General features: G+C 34.7%; 3 protein-coding genes across 3 annotated transcripts; all 3 read left to right on the top strand.

Moving 5' to 3' along the window:
* Positions 1 to 596: 596 nt before the first annotated feature.
* Positions 597 to 4180, top strand: LOC110801179 (ER membrane protein complex subunit 7 homolog). Its single transcript, XM_022006505.2, has 7 exons — positions 597 to 773; positions 907 to 950; positions 2679 to 2787; positions 3017 to 3080; positions 3162 to 3278; positions 3371 to 3479; positions 3794 to 4180. The coding sequence occupies exons 1-7, from the start codon at positions 679 to 681 to the stop codon at positions 3904 to 3906; spliced, it is 651 nt and encodes a 216-aa protein (XP_021862197.1). The 5' UTR covers positions 597 to 678; the 3' UTR covers positions 3907 to 4180.
* Positions 4181 to 5132: 952 nt separating this feature from the next.
* LOC110801171 (F-box protein SKIP23-like) lies at positions 5133 to 7108 on the top strand. Its single transcript, XM_022006498.2, has 2 exons — positions 5133 to 5332; positions 5651 to 7108. The coding sequence occupies exon 2, from the start codon at positions 5664 to 5666 to the stop codon at positions 6792 to 6794; it is 1131 nt and encodes a 376-aa protein (XP_021862190.2). The 5' UTR covers positions 5133 to 5332; positions 5651 to 5663; the 3' UTR covers positions 6795 to 7108.
* Positions 7109 to 12744: 5636 nt separating this feature from the next.
* LOC110801161 (hydroxyproline O-galactosyltransferase HPGT3) lies at positions 12745 to 18182 on the top strand. The gene is made up of 12 exons (XM_022006487.2): positions 12745 to 13122; positions 14023 to 14086; positions 14325 to 14374; positions 14501 to 14688; positions 15424 to 15484; positions 15638 to 15710; positions 16214 to 16337; positions 16445 to 16532; positions 16720 to 16770; positions 17122 to 17193; positions 17684 to 17796; positions 17877 to 18182. The coding sequence occupies exons 1-12, from the start codon at positions 12968 to 12970 to the stop codon at positions 17897 to 17899; spliced, it is 1062 nt and encodes a 353-aa protein (XP_021862179.2). The 5' UTR covers positions 12745 to 12967; the 3' UTR covers positions 17900 to 18182.
* The last annotated feature ends 2034 nt before the right edge of the window (positions 18183 to 20216 follow it).

Below are 20216 nucleotides of genomic sequence, written 5' to 3'. Positions count from 1 at the left end.
TTTAAAATTGTTTTTCGTTGAAGCAAACAGAAAGTTATTAATTAAGCTAGCAAACAATTTAGCACATTTACAAGCTATGTTCTTAATTTTTTTTTTGTACATATAAACTTATAAAGAATGCAAATAAATAGATTATGCTTTAAAAAAAACAACCACGTAGTAGTCATTATCCTAACACTTATAAAGCTTCATACTTTGATTACTATTCACCCAATAGTGCATTTACGTGCATGCCTCTCGTTTCCTTCTTTGTTTTATTTTGTCTTGTTCTTAACAATAGAACATTTACGGTTTCACCATTCCATTGCTATACAAAATGTATTGTTTTCTTTGGGTATAATTTCCTATATATTGTACCTTCGAACTATCAATTAAAACGTATATAGTTTCTATTTCCTGCTACATGTAAATCCAACATCTAACTTTAACATATCAATTCTAACATTTACCATAAATTGTAAGTTCCTAGCTTTTAAGTAACATTTTTACAAAAATAATTTTGTATACTAGTGCGCACGATCCAACAACTAGTAAGGACAAAAGAAAAAAGTTTTAACCCCAGGTTATTCTACCATAATTAATACCGGGCCAAAAATACGGGTTTCATCTTTACCAAAGCTTTTTAAGTAAATTGAGCATCTGCTAAAACACGGATTGACTCTTTCGAGCTCTTCTACCATGGTGACGATTAGCAGATCCAATCTTTTTCTTTCTCTTTCTCTAACACTTTGTTTCTGCCTTCTTCTTCCCACAGCACACGCTTTTTCATCTGGGTATGTCTTATTATCTTCTTAATTTTATCGTTTGACTCTTTTAAAAATATATATATTTGAACTGAATTAGCAAATAATTAAGATCTGCTTCATATTAATTTCTGATAATCTGTTGATGATTATGTTTTTTCAGGCAAATTGATGGTTTCACTATCAATGGTCGGGTAAAAATCCCAAGTATGATTATTCTAACACTTTTTCCCGTCCCTTGATATGTTTCATCAATTGTAATATAATATTCCTGAGCTATGAATTTTGTGTTCTGTTTGGTGAAATTTAGAAACTTAAGTGGAGAATTGTTTAACAATTTGCTAGTTCCATTGGAAGATTGGGTTTTTTTGGGGTTTGAATTTGATTATAGGAGTAATCATACCATAACTGATTTTAGGTTAACCCCTGTGGATCAAATTCTCTGCCAATTTGTTGAAATTTTGAACTAGTTGAAACTTCTGATTTTTCGTAAGATGATAATGGATCCCCATAGAGTTTTACTGATTCAACATCATTCAAATGCCTTGATATATTGTGCATATGTGCGTGGCCGGGCTGTCTGGGTGCCGGGTTTCATCATATATAGCTGCCCCTCATGTGTTATTGAAGCATTGATAGTCTATCTGCCTAATTGAGGGTTTATCCGAGTAGTCTCAGCATCTCATGTCTCACGGTAGATTGGTGTCTTGTCGATGGCGTTTGGATAATGATATGGTTGGTATTTCACATCATTTGATGAAATTTTAGTGAGATGAGAATCAAACTAGCTAAGATTTTGGTAGCAAGATGAATGTATAGTAGAGAAGCGAGGTTGTGAAGTCAGAATTCTCTTTGTGGTTAGATTAAAGAAGAGTTCATCTTTAGTAGCTTTCTTTGAGAAAATTTATAGTGGGTGATAGGCAGGAATAAAGTCTATATGTAGTGCTGTAAAGGAATCTAATTTGGAACGTGTGAAGGATGTTTTAATTGTTGCTACGACTCATGGCACTCCCTGAAAAACCAAGCGATTTTTCAAATTTCAATAGTATGCAGGGCTTTACTTTATTGATGGAGGGTTCAGCTTAAAAGTCTGAGTGGAAGTTCTTTTCTCAGTTCTTCAGTCTTCACCAATGATAGATGTTTTCTTAGCCAAGAGGCGAGAAAATGTGGAATTTTTGTTTCAACCATACAGGAGTACACAAACATTGAACCAATTATAGATTGGTAGGATGACTCAAGAGATATATAAATGCATTTATCTTGGATAGCTTTTTGGAGGTAGTTGACCTGTTGAAGTGATTGACCAAAAACCCTATAATTAGGTGTAAAGGAGAGACATCCACAAAGTCAATCATCTTGAGATCAGTTACATTAGAATTGTTTCTAGTAAAATAGCATATGAAATCCATGCAATACACCTGCTCTCAACTTTTCATTATCTGATTTGTTGGGAGGAAGTCCATAAACAAAAGGCGGAATAGATATAGATGTTATAATAGATGTAGATGTTATGAGAACTTGACCAGCTACTTGACGTTATCATCACTTCATCAGATATGGCAAAGAGAAAAGGGACTAATTGGTCAAAATTCTCTATGTTACCTATTATGTTCACTTGTAAAAGGACTTCAGCATTTGAGCTGTTTGAGCTTTCCTGACTTAAAATTGGTGAGAGACATGAGCACACAGCACCACAGTTGATTAGGGTGGTACATGCATTTGTTATGACTATTGCAACTTGTCTTTGAAAGCTGAAGTATGTTTCAGTTTACATAATTCTGTTCACATCTAATCTTCAATTTATACACTGGGAAAGTTGGAATACGTCCAATCTCAGTCCGTTGTTTGTGCTTGTGATGTTTCTTTCGCATCATTTCATGGTTCAAGTTGATGAGAAGATTCAGCAAGCTAACTAAATTACATCTTTCCTTGCAGATTTTGGGACTAGAGATTATGGCTTGCCTGCAAAAACATCAAATATCAAGGTGATACTCAATGGCGGTCAAAGGGTTACATTTTTGAGGCCTGATGGATATTTTTCATTGTATCCTTCCACGTAGATCCTACGATTTAAATTCTTTTTTTATTATGCATTCAAGTGTATTCAATGAAGTATAATTTATTAATTTTGTGCGGGTAGGGCTAACCGGCCAATCCTTTACCTTCTATGGCTTGCTGAAATTAGCATTCATACTTGCGTTAATGGCTTAAGAATTAACATATCTTGTTGTTATTTGTCTTATGCACTAAATTTTCCTTGACCATGCTTAAAGCCATAACATCCCAGCCGGCACTCATCTAATTGAGGTGGCTGCAACTGGTTATTTCTTTTCCCCGGTATGTCTGTTTTATGGTTTTTCGGTTTTTCCCTTTTAAGCACATTTTATTATCTGCTTTCTTACCATGTTATTTGTGTAGGTTCGTGTTGATGTTAGTGCTAGAAACCCTGGGAAAGTTCAGGCTGCATTGACAGAAACCAGAAGAGGGTTATCTGAGTTGGCTTTGGAGCCTTTGAGAGAGGAATACTATTACGAGGTAAGCCACAAAATATTCCGTACTTGAATTTTATCCAAAAGTAAATTTCATCGCAATAGCTCATATAACGGTTCGTTCTTTGCTAACCACAGAAAAGGGAACCCTTCTCGCCCATATCTCTTCTGAAAAGCCCCATGGGTCTGATGGTTGGCTTCATGGGCCTAGTTGTTTTCGTGCTGCCCAAACTAATGGAAAACATGGGTAAGTGCTCTGAACTCTGTAATTGATGAACTTTCTGCCTGCTTACCTAGAACCGCATCAATTTGATATTGTGCAAAGACAAAAAGGTAACCCGGAAAGTAATCAACAGTTAGGATTCATGCCACATTTGCTGTGCTGTGTTTTATACTATCTAATGTATAGTATAATTGTGTAAATGGCAAGGCTTGCATCTTCTTGGAAACAATATATTTCTCTACATATCATGTATTCAGATCCTGCTTTAGTTTGACTTTGACTTTCATGGTATCTTCTCTGAGCATATAATCATATAATGTATATTCTGACCCTGTCAGATACTGAGGAAATGAGGGAAGCTCAAGAACAAATGAGGAGTCAAGGTGGATTAGCAAGCCTTTTAGGTGGTGTTGGTGCTACTTCTGCTCCTGCCGCTGCTCGGATAAACTGACCCAAAGCTTCAGACTCCTGCGACTGAAAAAAAAACATTTGGAGTAGGAAATGCATAATGGATTATTAGCCGATAATTTTGCACTGTTTTAAGCAAAGCTCTTGTGATATTTTAGAAGATCATAATCCTTTGTAGTTTTTCTGGCCTTTCCAATTTCCATACGATGTTAGAAGATCATTCTAGTCGGGCTTTTTCAGATTTACTAGTCATGTTGAATATGTTAAATTTACAGATATGAATTTTTGGGTATGTCACGTTTTATATGTTTTCTCTATCTCTCATTGATTAATCATGGACACTTTTGATTAATCGAATCTGTTATCTGATTTTGTCGATCATAATCCTTCACCATCAATCTCCTCTGCTTAATTGATTCTGTGTTGCCTTCAATTTTATTTATCCTCCCTATGGGATTGGTTTTAGTTTTGGTTTTCATAATCATAAATATGTTGGTTTATGCAGGATTCTCAATGCTCGAATTCATTAATTTTTTTAAAAGCACGTTGATTTTGAAAAATGACATAAAAAAAACTAGAAACTAATTTTTTTTTTCCATACTTTTTTTTTAAAAAAAAAAAAAAACCCGAAACAAAAAACGATACTGATCAAAGCATATAAAAATATGCTTTTCAATTGTAAACATAAAAGGAGTTGCATTTAAATATGGGCACTTCGTTATTTACTGATAGAATATTTTTATTGTTATTATTTCCAAGAAAAATTTATTGTACAACTCAACTTACAAAAAGAATATGCTTAAATTATAAATAAATAAAAATACAATGTGAAGTTTTGGTGTGCTTTAGTGTGAGGAACTACGAAGCATATTGTACATAAAATTTCTAGTATTATGTAAAGTTTTCTATTATTAATAAGTTTATGTTTTTAAGAGTTTATGTGGTGTTAGAGTTGTATGTGCATATTATAAATATGTGAATAAATAATAGAATAAATTATTTTATACGGAGTAACACCTAACAAATAGAAAATTTACTTTTTCACAAAAAAACTAAAATTTCCGTCCCTTGTCCGTGAAAGGGAGAGAGATTTCCAATTGAAATTTTGTTGAAAACGAGTCCAGGTAGAGTTGTATCTAAACCGTACATTTTAAAATTAATGGCTCATATTGATGAGAAAAAATAGGGGAATTTTGGAAAGATAATATATGAACCATTGATTTTTCATTCAATGGTTGATATGCTCAAACTCTACCTTATAGAGTTACTCCGTATTTTATAACTCTAGGATCCAAAACCGTTGGGAACATAACCCAATTTGTTTTCCGAAAAAAAAAAAAACCCAATTTGGTATTTCCAATCGAAATTACTTCAAGCACCGTCCTAAATATATTCTCCGGGTGTTTCATTACATTACCGCATACATTACACAGAGACGGACGCTGAAGTTGAATCTCCTTCCGATACAGGTATCATATTCTTCTCTTGAATTCCATCAAATCCCAAAATTACTCTAATCATAATTACTCTATATTAAGATCTACAAATCAATTATTCTTCCAATTTTCTGGTAATCAAAATCAAAATTTCAACAATTTATCAACAATTGATTTACAGTTAATAATTTAATTTCTTTTGTCGATGCTGGCATGCTGCTGCACTATAATTGACTATAACTTGTGAATGTGCAGTTTATTATTAACAGTTTATTAATTCAATGAATTATTGGAATGTTTGAATTTGTGTTTCTAGCAACCTGTTGAGTGTTCTTTATTTGGATTTGACAGCTTATTCGGATACATGGCTGATTGGTGTTCGTTACCCGTCGATATCCTTGGAGAAATATTACTGAATCTAGATTCTGCCCAAGATGTAGTCTATTTTTCCGCGGTTTGTAGTTCATGGCATTGTGTGTTTTCTATGTTTAAGACAATGTGGTTTAGTGGAATACCATTGTTGATGCTACCCGAGAACACGAAAGAAAACCCTAATTTCTTTAGGAAACTATTTTGTCCAAATAAGCAAAAATGTTACCAATTGAAGCTACCTCAAACTTTTGGGGCTCGATGTTGGGGTTCATCATGTGGTTGGGTTATTACACTTGATCTTAACCTAGAGTTGTATCTATTTAACCCTCTTACCACAGCTCGACTTGGTCTACCCCCTCAACCAACCATGCCCAACCAAATCAAAACAGATATTCATATGATACGTGATTGTTTTGTGGACAAAGCAATTGTTTTTAAAGCAGATGGAGGAGATAATGATTATATCGTCATAGCAATACTTGGTGAGTATTGCAGCCCAGTAGCTTATGCAAGGACCGGTGACAAAACATGGTCTTCAATTCCAGCTTCTGAGACATATAAAAGTGTGGTTGATGTTGTTCAATTTGGTTCACAAACACTTTTCTTGTATCAAAGAGGGGCGGTAGGATGTTGTGACATGAGTACCATGACGGTAATGGAATATCTACCTCCACCTCAAGGTATTTTGGATAATGTTGGACTATCTAGATTATACTTGTTCGACTCATTTGGCGATCTTATAATGGTAGCTCGACATAAAATGGAAGTTCTAAATGAGGATTTGGATGCGGTTGAAGGTTGGGATCTAGATGTTTGTTATCGAACAATAGATTTTAAGGTATATAAGCTCAATTTTGGCAACAAAATTTGGGAGGAAGTCAATGACTTAGGTGATGTCGCATTATTTGTTGGCAACAATGCTTCTATGGCAGTTGATGTATCAGGTACCAATAATTGCAAAAACAATTGTATCTATTTCACTGACGATGAGTGGCAATTTTGGGATGGACCTACTCTTTATGGGGGGGGGCATGATCTTGGAATTTTTAATATTGCCAATCAGGATTTCGAGATCCTTTATGAAGGTGATGATATACGTTCTAATTTTTGCACTGCGTTGTGATTTGTACCTCAGTTTTAGCCTAAGGTTTCTTTCAAGTATTGTTCTCATAAACATAAGTATGTTTTCTTTGATCGGAGATGGTAGTATTACTAATTGGATTTTTTTTTTTGTATTTACAAATCGTACATTCTTCTCAAATCCAAATTGCGTTGATATTGACTTTGTTTTTTATTTAGACCTGTGCAATGGGCCGGGTCGGGTCATCAATTAAATGGGTTAGGTCGGGTCAAAATAACTCTTTAATTGGTTGGATCGGGTCACGGGAAATGGTGAAATATTGTAAAAGTAAATATGATAAGTGTAAGTGATGATTTTTTTAATTAAATGAAAAAAGATACGAGGGCCAACTTTTGTTATAGAAAGTGAAACAGTATAATAATTGTGCCCAAGTTTTTCAGATTAATTAAATGATTTTGTTATCGTTTCAGAAGATGTACTCGTAATCAACTAATGATCTAAAGATATTGTCTTTTATTATAATTCATATATAATATTTCATATGTACTTCCATATATACTTAGTACTACGGAGTACTACGTAGTAACGCAGATAGCTTAGTTGTTAAACTTTCAGAGTATTCACATAATTAATTATGCACGTCTTTGGGGTAGCTAGTATTCTACTAGAGAATAGCGATTACATAACGTTTAGATGAATCTCATACGTACGAGGCTTTCTAATACTAAACGTTACGCATACACTCCTCAGAAAGAACAATGAGCGTAAAATTTCGACTTCAACTTTTTGAAGTTTGCATTAAACCAAAAGAAAATATTATTGAAGTTTGCATGCAAATCGATATTAACCCATTAAGCACTAATTAACCAACTACTCCGTATTAGAGTACATTTGAGCAATTAACCAGACTAAGCAAATTAGCTCTACAAGACTACAAAGCTTAATTATCTTGGGAAAAAAGAACAGAAAAAATAATAATTGGTTAGTCGATAAACATGTGAATAGAATAATAAAAATAAATTAAAATAATTGGTTAGGAAATTCAAGCAACTTGCTAACTGTTGGTAGGGATGACAATCACATCCGAATCCGAACCGAGTCCGACCCGATCCGAAGGAAAAAAACCCGATCTGAATCCGAGAAAAAAGTCCGAATCCGAATCCGATTAAAAACATCCGAATCCGATTAAAAACATCCGAATCCGAATGGATATGGGTCGGATATGGAGTCTGCAGAGACTCCGACCCGAATCCGACCTGAGTCCGAATCCGAGTGCAAATCCGACCTGAAATTATTTCAAAGTGTATTATTTATCATACATAACTTCTTTTTTTTAAAGGAAGTTCTCAATTTAATCTAATATATTTGATTAGAGCACATATATTTGGTAAATGAGAAATAAGATTTCTAAATTCGTTTAAAATTAAAAAATACAAGTTCTATGTAAGTAATGTTGACGCAAGATTCGAATTTGGATATGGATATGGTGGATATGGATGCGATTTTAGAGTCCGAATTAAAATTGGATGTGGAGGATGCAATTTTGAAGTCCGGATTTTAAACGGATCGAATATGGAGTTTACTACATCCGACCCGAGTCCGATCCATTGTCATTCCTAACTATTGGGGTAAAACGCACATGAAAAACTAGTAGATTGAAAATCTAATGCGGCAAATAAAAGCAACATATCAATTTGTTTAATTACCATTAAAGATGCTCTATATAGAAATGGATTATGAATATAGTTCGTTAATCTTGGAAGAACGTACGTAGACGAAACTCCATTAATGGAGCAAGCAAGAAAGCTGCGAGGAGAGAGAGAGTTTAAGAGAGATAGTACTAAGGGTGAGTTTATCCCCAGACTCATCTTCAATCTTCAGACACTGCCACATCAGCTTTTCACTAACTTTTTCATTATCCAGACTCACACAAAACTCACCCTATTTTTATACATTATCCACAGACTCACCTCAGACTCACCTAACTATTAAAATAATATTTTATGTATATATCTTTTTTTTGATACATTTTCTAACAATATTGAAACTATGTTTTCTCATATACAAACAAAGTAGACCTGATCAAAAGGCGGGCTGAGCCGGGTTCGGGTCGGGCCGAGGACATAAAAAATTGTCCATTATGTTGGGGCGCGCCGGGCCAATTTTGTATGCCCAAAACCCGCTATTTCGGGCTAAAAATAACGGGCTTTTCGGGCCAATTTTGGGCCCGACCAAATTTATATACTAAAATTGTTGTTTTGTGTTGTCCAAAGCCCGTAAATTTTTTAAAAAATCGGGCCGGGTCGGGCCTTCTTCCCAAAACCCGGTAGTTTTCGGACCAGGTCAGGCCGGGCCAGTGGGCCTGGCCCATGTTGATCTGCGCTAAAACAAAGTAATTTATAATTCGAGAAAAAAAAACAGAAAATGTTAATTTCGAAATTGACATATATTCCGTACAAATTAGAAACAATAATACAACATATTAAATTCAAAAGATCTAGAACATATGTTTAAAGGCAATTGAAACAAAATAATACATAAACCATCAATAATTTAGTTGCGTGAAATAAGATAAATTAAGTTTGATGATATGGCATGATTTGATTGGAGGAATAAAAAAGTGGAGTCTTAAGTGAGTCTTGAGTGAGTCTTGGATTTTCAAACTTACTTCAAGACTTGGTGTAGTCTTTTACCACATTATCCCAAGATTTAGACTTGAGACTCACCTCGAGATTCTCTTCAAGACTAGGGATAAACTCACCCTAAGCTACGTAGTACAAAGTAAGGGTTACAATGTTAAAGATTGTTGTCGCTAACTGATTCATCGACTTAAAAAATTGTTTCTAGCTAAGAGCATGATCACTTAAAACTAGAGTTGTGCTGATATAACATATGAATCACCTAGTATAAGATTAGACAAAAGAATTTGTAGTATTTGTTAAATACGGGTCTGGGCCACGCCCGTCATTAAGAGATAGAGTCCACTTAACAAGTCTAAAGAGGTTCTACCTTAAAAGCATATTGCAATAAGGGGAGTTAGCCTTATTAAGTGATTAACTTTCTTATCGTTTATCAATGTGGGACACTTACCTATATTGTTTGGAAAGACTTGTTTCAACAGTATTGAAGTAGATAAATCTTGACAAAAATCTTAAGGCTTGTATGAAGGATTTAAATTGTTTTAGACTTGTAGGCCAATTACTACAACAAAAATCAGGAATGCCATGTTTTCTATGAAGGATTTAAATTGTTAGGTAGTATTTTTTTTTAAAAAAAATGTGTTGGTACATTAATAATTGCATGTATGGCATTGGGATTTAATTAAACTAGAGTTCTGAAAATATTAGTGTGCATCACGTGCACCAAGTGCTATATTCTATAAGAAAACCTAAACATTTAAAGATGCTTCCTACTATGAGAACTCTTTGTTAGCTGGGTTTGTTCTTGTCTGTAGAAACAAAATAATGCAGGTGTTTGGGTGGATGCTAAGGCTGATACTTTCAATACTACTGATGCCCTTACTGCTGAGACAATTGCTATCCTCGAAGGGCTAAGATGGATTGAAGAAACTCAATGGAATAATGTTAGATTGTCTTCTGATTGTCAACGAGCAGTGATTGGTATCAATTGTGCTACAACACCCCTGACTGGCTCACTAACATATGCGAAACATGCAGGGAGTCCCTCCTAAGAATAGACAGAGGATGCTTGAAGAGCGTCAAAAGAAACAAGGTGAAGGAAGCGGATTACATCGCAAGGAAAGCACGGGCACAATGGAATAGGTGGCAGCAACGCTCGAGTGTCTACCCAAAAATTTGTCTTTATTGGTTGACAAAAACAATCACAGTGCCTTTCATGGCTGTAATATTTTGCAAGACTCTTTGGTTCTGGATGTAGATCCTAGCTCTATAAACAATCGTGTAGACTCCCTAATTCTGAATTAATTTAATGCAGTAGCTCTTTATTACCAAAAAAAAAAAGAGCTTGGAGTTCACAAAAAGTGTTAAATTTTTCCCTATTAACTTAATATTTAAGATTAATTTAAATAAGTTCAAATAATTTAATTTCATATAAAATACAATTTTAACAACATCAAAGAAAAGTGGCTAAAAGGAAGGCTACAAGGCCCAGAAAGTCGCTTACATCCATTGACACAATTCCAAGCTTACGTACATATTGCAAGAAGGTCCATAGTGAGTTAATGACAACAAGAATTTTTATGCAAAAAGCGTTTAATTTTATTTTGTTGCAATAATCTACACTCAAACATCTTAGATTTGGGATTTTTTTGGAGAATTTGGTCAGTAATGAAAACTTGAAAATGTCCAAAGATATTAACAAGTTAGTTCTTTTAGTTAACGTTAGAATTTGAGAAATTCTATCAATCTAACCTAATTCCTAAAACCCAAAGTTAATGTAGGAGCGTCATTGAGATATAATATGACCGAGATACTGAAAGCTAGAAGAATCCAATGATTGTAAAGTACCTCATGTTAGCAGATAGTTTCGAAGGACAATAAAAAAAATTACAATACACGTCTAATTGTCTAAGTACTAAAAAAAATTAGGTAAAATATAGATATACAAATGTTGTATGTAAAATTACAAGGGTGGTAGTATATGAAAATCAAAATATTATATGAGTAACTTTGAAAATGGGTAAATGATAAAGTTAGCATGTAAGGCTACGTTCTATTCACCTGATTTCCACTTATTTTTCCTGAACTTATCTTATCTGAATTTATCTGAACTTAACTGAACTTATCTGAACTTATTAGAACTTATCAAAACTTATTTTAGTTATAAATTATATTTGGTCAACCCTTATTTTTCCTGAACTTATCTTATCTGAACTTATTTGAACTTAACTGAACTTATCTGAACTTATTTTTCCTGAAATAAGTGGAAATAAAGTGAACAAAACAAGGCCTTAAATGATGCAAAAGTCAAGTAGCATGTAGATGATGCCAAAGTCAAAGTGACAAAATCAAATTATTAATCTTTACTAATATTTTAAAATAAAAATAAAAAACTACTACGTATATGTTACTTGATCACCTTTTAAAAAAAATTATATAATTCATCTTCATTTTAATTTTTTAAAAATAAAGATATTTAGGTTCGTTTTAATTAAATTTTAAATAAAAACTTTTTGATTAATAACCTCCATTTATCATAAACTTTTTCATCAATACCTTTGTTATTCCAACTTTGCAGAAAGATATTGTTATACTCCCTCCGTCCCAGATTAGTTGTTACACTTTTCTTTTTTATCCGTCACAGATTAGTTGTTACACTTCTAAATTAGGAAAGACCGCACAACTATTTTATTGTTTATCCTTCCTAGTAATTTTTTTTGTATCCACACCCTCTCTCGTTCAATTAAAAAAAATACCCACTAACTCCTATCACATTTACTTTTTCAATAAAATAACAATTAATAACTAAACAACCACTTATCACCTAAAATTGTGTGCAAAGGTAAGTGTAACAACTAATTTGTGACGGAGGGAGTAACTTTTTTCTCGACTTGAATCGGTCACTTTTAGACAAATGTTGAATAAATTGATTTTCAAATATCAAATTTATGTGAACATAATTGTATAACACATGTAACCCATGCGTCACATGGTAAATTACTAAACGTCTGAGTGATTTATGACCAATTGGACATAAGTCACCCTTATACAACCACTTTTAGTACCACAAATAATATGTCACTGCTAATGAGGCCAATAACTCGTATTGGTACTTATTAGCAGTGTACCAAATACCATACTAGTCTCTGTTACTTGTAACCAATTGCCTGTTGGTTCAGTGGTGACTGGGGCTGTGCTAACAACAACAAAAAGAAAATAACAATTACTTGCATCCATCTTATACACAAATTACCTTAAAGCTGAAGTGTCTGAGATCGCAAAGGCTAAAAACGAGTTCTTCTTCGATAACTCAAATTAGTGAAAGATTAATGCAATATCATATCAAACTTTGCAAATCAAATCCGGTTTCCCATATTTGCAAGGTTTGATTCGATTTTGCATTACGATTTTGAATTAATGGCAAAGAATTAATAATTTGATTTGGCGAAACAAATTAAAGTCAGAGTACGAATAGCACAAAAGTCGTAAGTGAGAACTGAGAAGTACGGAGTATTTAGCAACGGGGAGAGTATAATATAGATTCCGGGTGAACGTAAAATCTATTTATTTGCAGAAATGGAGGGTTCACTGCCGTTGACGACGGCGGCGAAGGGAGGAGAAAGAAGAGGCGTCGGAAGGTCATCTGCGTCGTCATACACTTCTGCCACCACCAAACCTTCTCTTCTATTGGCCTTCCTTTCTTGCGTCGCTTGTCTCTACGTCGCCGGCAGGTTTTTTTTTCTCTCTCTTGTTTTTGTTTCGTACGATTTTGTTATAATTTGGTGCAATTTTGTCGATTTTTCGATGAAACTTGCAAAATTGTGTGGTTTTGAAGAATTTAGGCAATAATTGGTGCAGTATTTAGGGCTTTTATGTATGCTTAGTGTGAGAAATTAGTGTTGTTTCTCAACTTTTAATCTAACAACTTTTGATTGAAAAATTAGGCATCTCATTTGTTTGATGTGATCGGATCATTTCCGGTGTTATCTCCTTTTCTGATTGGATTTTAACATTCGTTCAATTGTTATTTTGAATCAATGATCTTTATGAACTTTTAATGCTTGATTTGTACTTTATTTACTGATCTTTTTTAAGCATTTGCTAAAATGGTTCATCTTTGTCACCGGAATGATTGTCATGATTTGTTAGATTAACTTAGTGTATATTTGAAATTTTGTGGTCTTTATGTAATTGGCAAATTAGGTGCATTTAACTAATTTAAGATTCAGCTATGAGCTTACTCATCTTGAAACTAAAGTAAACTGTCACATTGTCAGATTTCGCTTTTCCAAAGAGGAACTTTGTAAGTTTTGGGTGAAATTTGTACAGTCTTATCTCTTATCTGCCCATTTTAGTTGCTCATGGTTGGACCCAAACCCTCTTATGCCTAATTATGAGTCCGATAAGAAAGATATGTATGTTGCTGTGCATCTATAACTTTGGATAAATGGGGTGGACTTCTGCATTTTATTGGTCAGGGTCTTAGAAACAATGTGTTTTGGGATTTTGGTGATAACTTATGGCCTTATGGGTTTGCAATGTTATATACTTGCTTCTCACCTACATGTATGGAAGATGTGTGTTTTCAATGTATACTCATTCTAACTTTACTTCCTGTTTCGCATAATCAGGTTGTGGCAGGATGCTGAGAACCGAACTTTACTGGTCAACCTTCTCCAGAAAAACTCAGACCAGGTTTGTTATGTTATAACCAGATTGGAATTACCTTCTATTTGGCTATTTTCGCAAGAGAGATAATGCGGGAAGGGTATTGGCACTTTGGAAGACTATGTAGGCAGTAGGCTCTTTCTGTGTTGTTTAGTCAGCAATGACTGAACACATCTCCAAATAGTGACTTTGGTTTTCTTCTAGTTGTGGTGGATGTAAAGTATTATTCGTGTCTTAATTTTGTTTTCCATATCCCCTTTTGCAGAGACCAAAGGTTCTCACAGTAGAGGATAAGCTTATGGTGTTAGGATGCAAGTACTGCTTCCATTCATTCTTTCTATCTATATTTTCTTTGATTCATATTCTCACAGCTTATGGATGCATATTAGCTGTATTAGTTTCATCTTTTTCACTGACATTTATAATGCTTGTTGTTTTAAGAGACTTGGAGAAAAGGATTGCAGAGGCAGAGATGGATTTGACACTAGCTAGGAGTCAAGGATATCTAAGAAATCAACTGAGACATGAAAGTTCTACCGATAAGAAGCTTCTTGCTGTTATCGGAGTTTACACCGGATTTGGAAGTCGTTTGAAGCGCAATACTTTTCGAGGCTCGTGGATGCCTAGAGGTTAATGTTCATTATCTTTATTTCAGTGTTTTGTTAGCAATCCTAGCATGTACAATCGTGACTCACTGAAGTACTGAACTACTTCACGCTAATGTCTGTCTTAGGAATTGGGATCACTAGCTTGGATGTTGCAGTCAGTTGATCCGTCTGGCTATTTACTACTATACTTCTAGCTTTTTTGGATGTTGCAGTCAGTAGATTTCGTGATATCTTCCTTCTCTTCACAAAAAAATTGAACAATTTCGTCATTTTTATTGTGTATTCACTGATCTTGCTCTCTGTTCCCTCTCCTCTTTCCCTTCCTCCTAAATTCCTTCTCTCATATCCTCAAATGAATTGAATGGTGTTCTTATTTTGCATGACCATTCATCCCTATTGGGCAATTGGTTATGTATTTGGCATTGCCTCCTATTGTACTAGTTTCCTTTTTTTAAGTAACGAGGCCTGAGTGACGGGCCTTCAATAAATCGTTACTGATTGACTAGAGATCTTTAACTTATCTGTTGGGAGTCTTTTGACCTTGAAATTTTTTAGGGTAGGTTTGTGAGTAAGGTAGCACCATGCCATCATTCACCTTCAGACCTTCAGTGGAATTTTCTCCACTAATTTTCTTTGTTGCCTGTTTCATTGCAATGTCTTTGGATGTTATTTTTCTTATAAGTTGCTCATGTTTTGTAAACTATTGCTTCGTAGCACTTTCTATATCTGAAACTTAAGCATGTGTTACTGTTTCAGGTGACAATTTGAAAAAGCTTGAGGAGAAAGGAATTGTCATACGTTTTGTGGTTGGTCGGAGGTTTTTTCTTCTGCTCAACTCCTTCTCTTGTCTTTGTAGTAGGCACTTTCATGATGCTGTCATGCCGAACATTGTTTTCATGTTCGCTTTCTTATTCTTACTATCCTAATAATTTCTTGGGCAGTACTCATTAGTAGACTTTCTGAAATGCAGTCCAAATCGCGGTGATAGCTTGGATCGTGGCATTGATGAGGAAAACCGCCAAACTAAAGATTTCTTGATTATTGTGAGTGAAATATTGTTTGTTAGTTCGATGACGAACCTTTATCCTTTTTACTTATTGTTGGTGATTAGTGATGGGAAGACTTTATGCTTCCTTAGCCGTGTTCTATATGTGTATGTGTGTTTCCTAGAATCATTTGCGTGCTCTTGCCTTATGAATAATTTCCTTCGTTGTTCCCTGATTCGTAGCCTATTTCTCATTTTTAAATCTTTCATTATCAACAGCTTAGAGATACAAGTATAACCAGAATGTGTAGCTATCTGATATTTCAGCCAGTTTATTCATATGCTAATTACTGGGTAGGCAACTAGGGATGCATCTTTTTAGTTTTTTCTTGTCTTTGTGGATATCAGGTATATTGGTTCTGCAAAGTGCTAGTATGATGTATTATGTCAATTTACCAAGAAAAAATGATGCCTTATGTCGCAAGGATTTACTTTTAACATGCCAAAAAATGGTTGGCCATTTAATCATGTGATGTTGCACTCTTTGTGACTGGTTATTAGGAAGGGCACGAGGAGGCTCAAGAAGAGTTGCCGAAGAAAGCAAAGTTCTTCTTCAGTACAGCTGTGCAAAATTGGGATGCTGAATTTTATGTTAAAGTTGATGACAATATTGACCTTGATCTTGGTAAACCATTGAATGTCCATCCTTTGCTTTTTGCTTGAGTTATACACATGACTTGATTCAGTGTCCTGTAATGTTTCCTCATCATATTCTTTTCTTTTAATTATCAGATGGGTTGATTGGACTTCTTGAAAGCCGTCGTGGTCAGCAAAGTGCGTATATTGGATGTATGAAGTCCGGAGAAGTGGTAGCGGAAGAGTAAATCTCAAGCCCTTCTACTTGTTTTAACATGATTTTTTCCCCCCACTATTGAGTTACGGTTAGTTCTGCATGAGACAATGAGAGTAATGCCTAGTGTGTCAGCTGCAACAGGGGCTTGTGCTCTTTTATCAGATAACAGTTTTGATACAATGTCTGAAATTTTATGATGTTCATTATTTTCCAGGGGAAAACAATGGTACGAGCCTGACTGGTGGAAGTTTGGTGACCAGAAATCGTAAGTTTGACCCTTTACAAACTGGTACTTTCACTATGTGTTGATATCATTTGCTTTCTTCTGCCATAGTTTGGAGTTTAAAAATGGAGTTTCATGTACTGAAATGATACACTGACTGATCTTTTTTCTTTGTGATATTTCCATCACTTGTACTCATAATACGGTTGTGTGGCTGATTTGTGGATTGTAACAGAAAAACTGGCTAAATTATTATCTTTTTCATGCGTATTGTCGTGATATGCTGTAGTCAAAGCACATTTTCGCTGATTGCGGAATTTAGACCGATATTTTTTCTGTTATTTGGCACCCTTATTTTGATCACCATTTTCTCACTTCTTTTGTTTGCATCAGGTACTTCCGACATGCTTCCAGTTCACTTTTAATACTATCCAAAAGTTTATCAGAGTACATTTTTGTGAACAGGTAGTTATTGCCTAACTATTTTTGCGCAGATAATGTTATTTTATATTGTGAAAGAATTAGGAGTTGTTGCAAGTTATGCAGTCTTTTGAAGTTTGCTTTCCTTGCCTGGAGATGGTAATTGTAGAATAAGCTTAAAAAATGATTTACAATCAATGAGGATGTTCGAAATCCCCACTTTTTTTTAGGAAATTGGTCACGGTGCTTAGTGAGACGATTAATCACCTAACTCCCCCCTATCTCGATATAAAAAAGGAACCACACTAGTAAGTTGGCTTTTATAGAATCATATTTCAGCCTAGTAGTTGGGACTTGATAGTTGGGAGCACAATCAGTGAGCTCTTACATTTGTTTTTACTATTTACTCAAAAGTTGATCTGTAGAAGAGTATTTTCTTCAAATTTTGTGTTTTTCGTTTTAAAATTTGAATCACAAGGCATATTATTTAAACCATGGTCCTAGGCCTAATACATTTTTGTGTTCCTTCCTCAAGTGTATCTTTGAAGACGTATGCACATGATGATACATCAGTTGGTTCTTGGATGATGGGATTGCAAGCCACTTACATAGATGATAACCGTCTTTGCTGTAGTACCAACCGACATGGTAATGTTAAATTTTTGGACAATTGTGATTTTTTGCCAAATTCTATTAAGATTTAATTTTCTGTTTCTCTTTTCTTGCAGACAAAGTGTGCTCTGTGGCATGATAGGGGTGGAGGACAGAGGGAGGAACCAGAAGGAGCATTTGGGGGGCCGGGGTGTGCGATGGGTGTGGGGCTCGAGTTAGGGATTGTAGAGAAAGAATGTGAAGCCCCAGGCCCTGCATAAGCTACAGGATGTTAGGAACCCACCGCGCCATAACGAGAAATCATTATTAGTTCATCCACTATTGATTAAAACAAACGCCTTATACACAAGTTGTTATACTCAGCTTATGAGTGTCAAAATTTTGTGTCCTTGTCTTGCCAATGAATATCACATCTGTCATAATCCAAATCTCTCAATGAACTCTGATCCATAATATTGTTCTCTCAAGGAAAATATAAAAGTAGAAAGTAAGATTGTGTGGCACCTAGAGTTGGGCTAGAACTGTGCTGGTTAGTGGTTACGAGCTCACTCTTGACCTGGCCGTGCATGAATTCTTCGACTGTACCAGCCCGTTCAATTTTGATCACGAAATGGAGGGTGTGCGTTAGAAGCTGGGCGCAGTGTGAATCAGTTTGCCCGCATGGGGCATGTGCAGTGCGGGCGTCATTCTTGAATTGGCTGGCAAAACACATTGCCGTCTTTACTTAACAACCAAAAAACCGGATTGAGGAAATAAATGAACATGTAACATCAACACTTAAACTACTTCTTGACCCTTTGATTTCTACTCAACTAGTATAGTACCCGTGCGATGCACGATTTGTGATATGAATATTAAATTTGCATATCTAAACTTTTACTAAACTATAGCTATAGACAATTATCATCAAAATAGAGCTTATAGATAATCTTATTATTGAAACTAATGATGGATAGATTTGTTACTGCCTCATTTCTTATCTTATTTATTTAACAAATTCAAAATAAAATAAAATAAAATAATGGTACATAGATAAATTTACGTTTTTCCCCTTTCATAACCCATGTCAAACATAAATTTATTCTCATTCGTTCTTTACTTTGATAGTCATACCCACTTAATACTCCCCTACCATCTACATCATTATCCGATCATTTAACACTCACCCCACCATATACCTTATTCATCTAGAGATAACTTCGAAGCGGGGTGGGTTAGTCCCTCAACACCTGTTTCTGCCTAAAATTATCATCCCCATGCTCGTCACCACGATAGGTATGATACTCATCACCGTCTAAGCCCCGCCTCACAGACGGAAAATAAATTAACCCCCCTTCATCACCCGTATGTGCACCCACGCCAGACTCAAGCCAAGCCCTAGACAACTGAATTCGGCATTATTTTTTGACAAGAGAGTTTTGACCTTTAAAACTTTAAAGTATTTCACAATTTGTTTCTCTTATTACATTATACTTTGGACACATATAACGTATAAATATTTTCCTAATTAAAACTAATGATGGATAAATTTGTTATTGCCTCATTCGGTGTCTTTTTTATTAAAAACAGAAAACAAATAAAGGTACATAGACAAAGTTATTTTCATTCTCACTCATCACATGTGTAAAACCTAGCCCTAGAAAGCTGAACTCGACATTATTTTCTGGTAAGAAATATTTTAATTTTAAAACACTATTCTAGAGTATTTGACAATTTGGTTGTCTGATTAGATTATACTTTGGACACATATAGCTTAAAGATATTCTCCTAATTAAAACTAATGATGGATAAAATTTATTATTACCGAATTTGGTGTTTTGTTTATTAAAAATAGAAAACAAATAAGGGTACATAGACAAAATTATTTTCATCCTCATGCATCACATGTGTCAAACCTTGCCCTAGACGGTTGGACCCGGCATTAATTTTTGGTAAGAGAGTTTTTAATTTTAAAACTCTTTTCATAATTTGATAATCACTTACTACACTATACTTTGGACACATGTACCTTATGGATATCCCCCCAATTAAAATTAATGATGGATAAATTTTTTATTACCCCATACGATGTCTTATTTATTAAAAAAGGAAAAACAAATAAAGGTAATAAATAAAATTATTTTCATCTATTCAACACATGTGTCAATCATAGTGTTATTCTCATCAACCTTTCACTTCGATAGTCACACCTATTTAATCATTTTATATTTACACCATTACCCGATCACATACTCTACCATTGCCTTTATTCATCTAGTCATGACTTCGAGGCTGGTCGATGCCTCCGCACTCGTACTTGTCTAAAATTCTCATCCATATCCCTGTCACACACAATGGGAAAGATACTCACCCTTACGAATCTCCTCATTAAAGGGTAAAAAATAAAACTCATCCTCGATCTATCACCGACATGTGTATCCATTCTCGCCCCACACTCACCCCTGGACTAACATATT

This window comes from Spinacia oleracea, chromosome 1 (genome assembly GCF_020520425.1).
Source record: "Spinacia oleracea cultivar Varoflay chromosome 1, BTI_SOV_V1, whole genome shotgun sequence".
NCBI classification, from domain to species: Eukaryota; Viridiplantae; Streptophyta; class Magnoliopsida; order Caryophyllales; family Amaranthaceae; genus Spinacia; species Spinacia oleracea.
The sequence above is the reverse complement of the archived record's forward strand: the minus strand, read 5'-3'. Positions and strand labels throughout refer to the sequence as shown.

Excerpts from the sequence above, each read along its gene's own strand:
- LOC110801179 (XM_022006505.2), top strand. The coding sequence starts at position 679 with ATGGTGACGATTAGCAGATCCAATCTTTTTCTTTCTCTTTCTCTAACA. Across the intron at positions 951-2,678 it reads TGGTCGGGTAAAAATCCCAA|ATTTTGGGACTAGAGATTAT; the intron begins GTATGATTATTC and ends CTTTCCTTGCAG. Across the intron at positions 2,788-3,016 it reads CCTGATGGATATTTTTCATT|CCATAACATCCCAGCCGGCA; the intron begins GTATCCTTCCAC and ends CCATGCTTAAAG.
- LOC110801171 (XM_022006498.2), top strand. The coding sequence starts at position 5,664 with ATGGCTGATTGGTGTTCGTTACCCGTCGATATCCTTGGAGAAATATTA.
- LOC110801161 (XM_022006487.2), top strand. The coding sequence starts at position 12,968 with ATGGAGGGTTCACTGCCGTTGACGACGGCGGCGAAGGGAGGAGAAAGA. Across the intron at positions 16,338-16,444 it reads CAATATTGACCTTGATCTTG|ATGGGTTGATTGGACTTCTT; the intron begins GTAAACCATTGA and ends TTTAATTATCAG. Across the intron at positions 17,194-17,683 it reads GAGTACATTTTTGTGAACAG|TGTATCTTTGAAGACGTATG; the intron begins GTAGTTATTGCC and ends TCCTTCCTCAAG.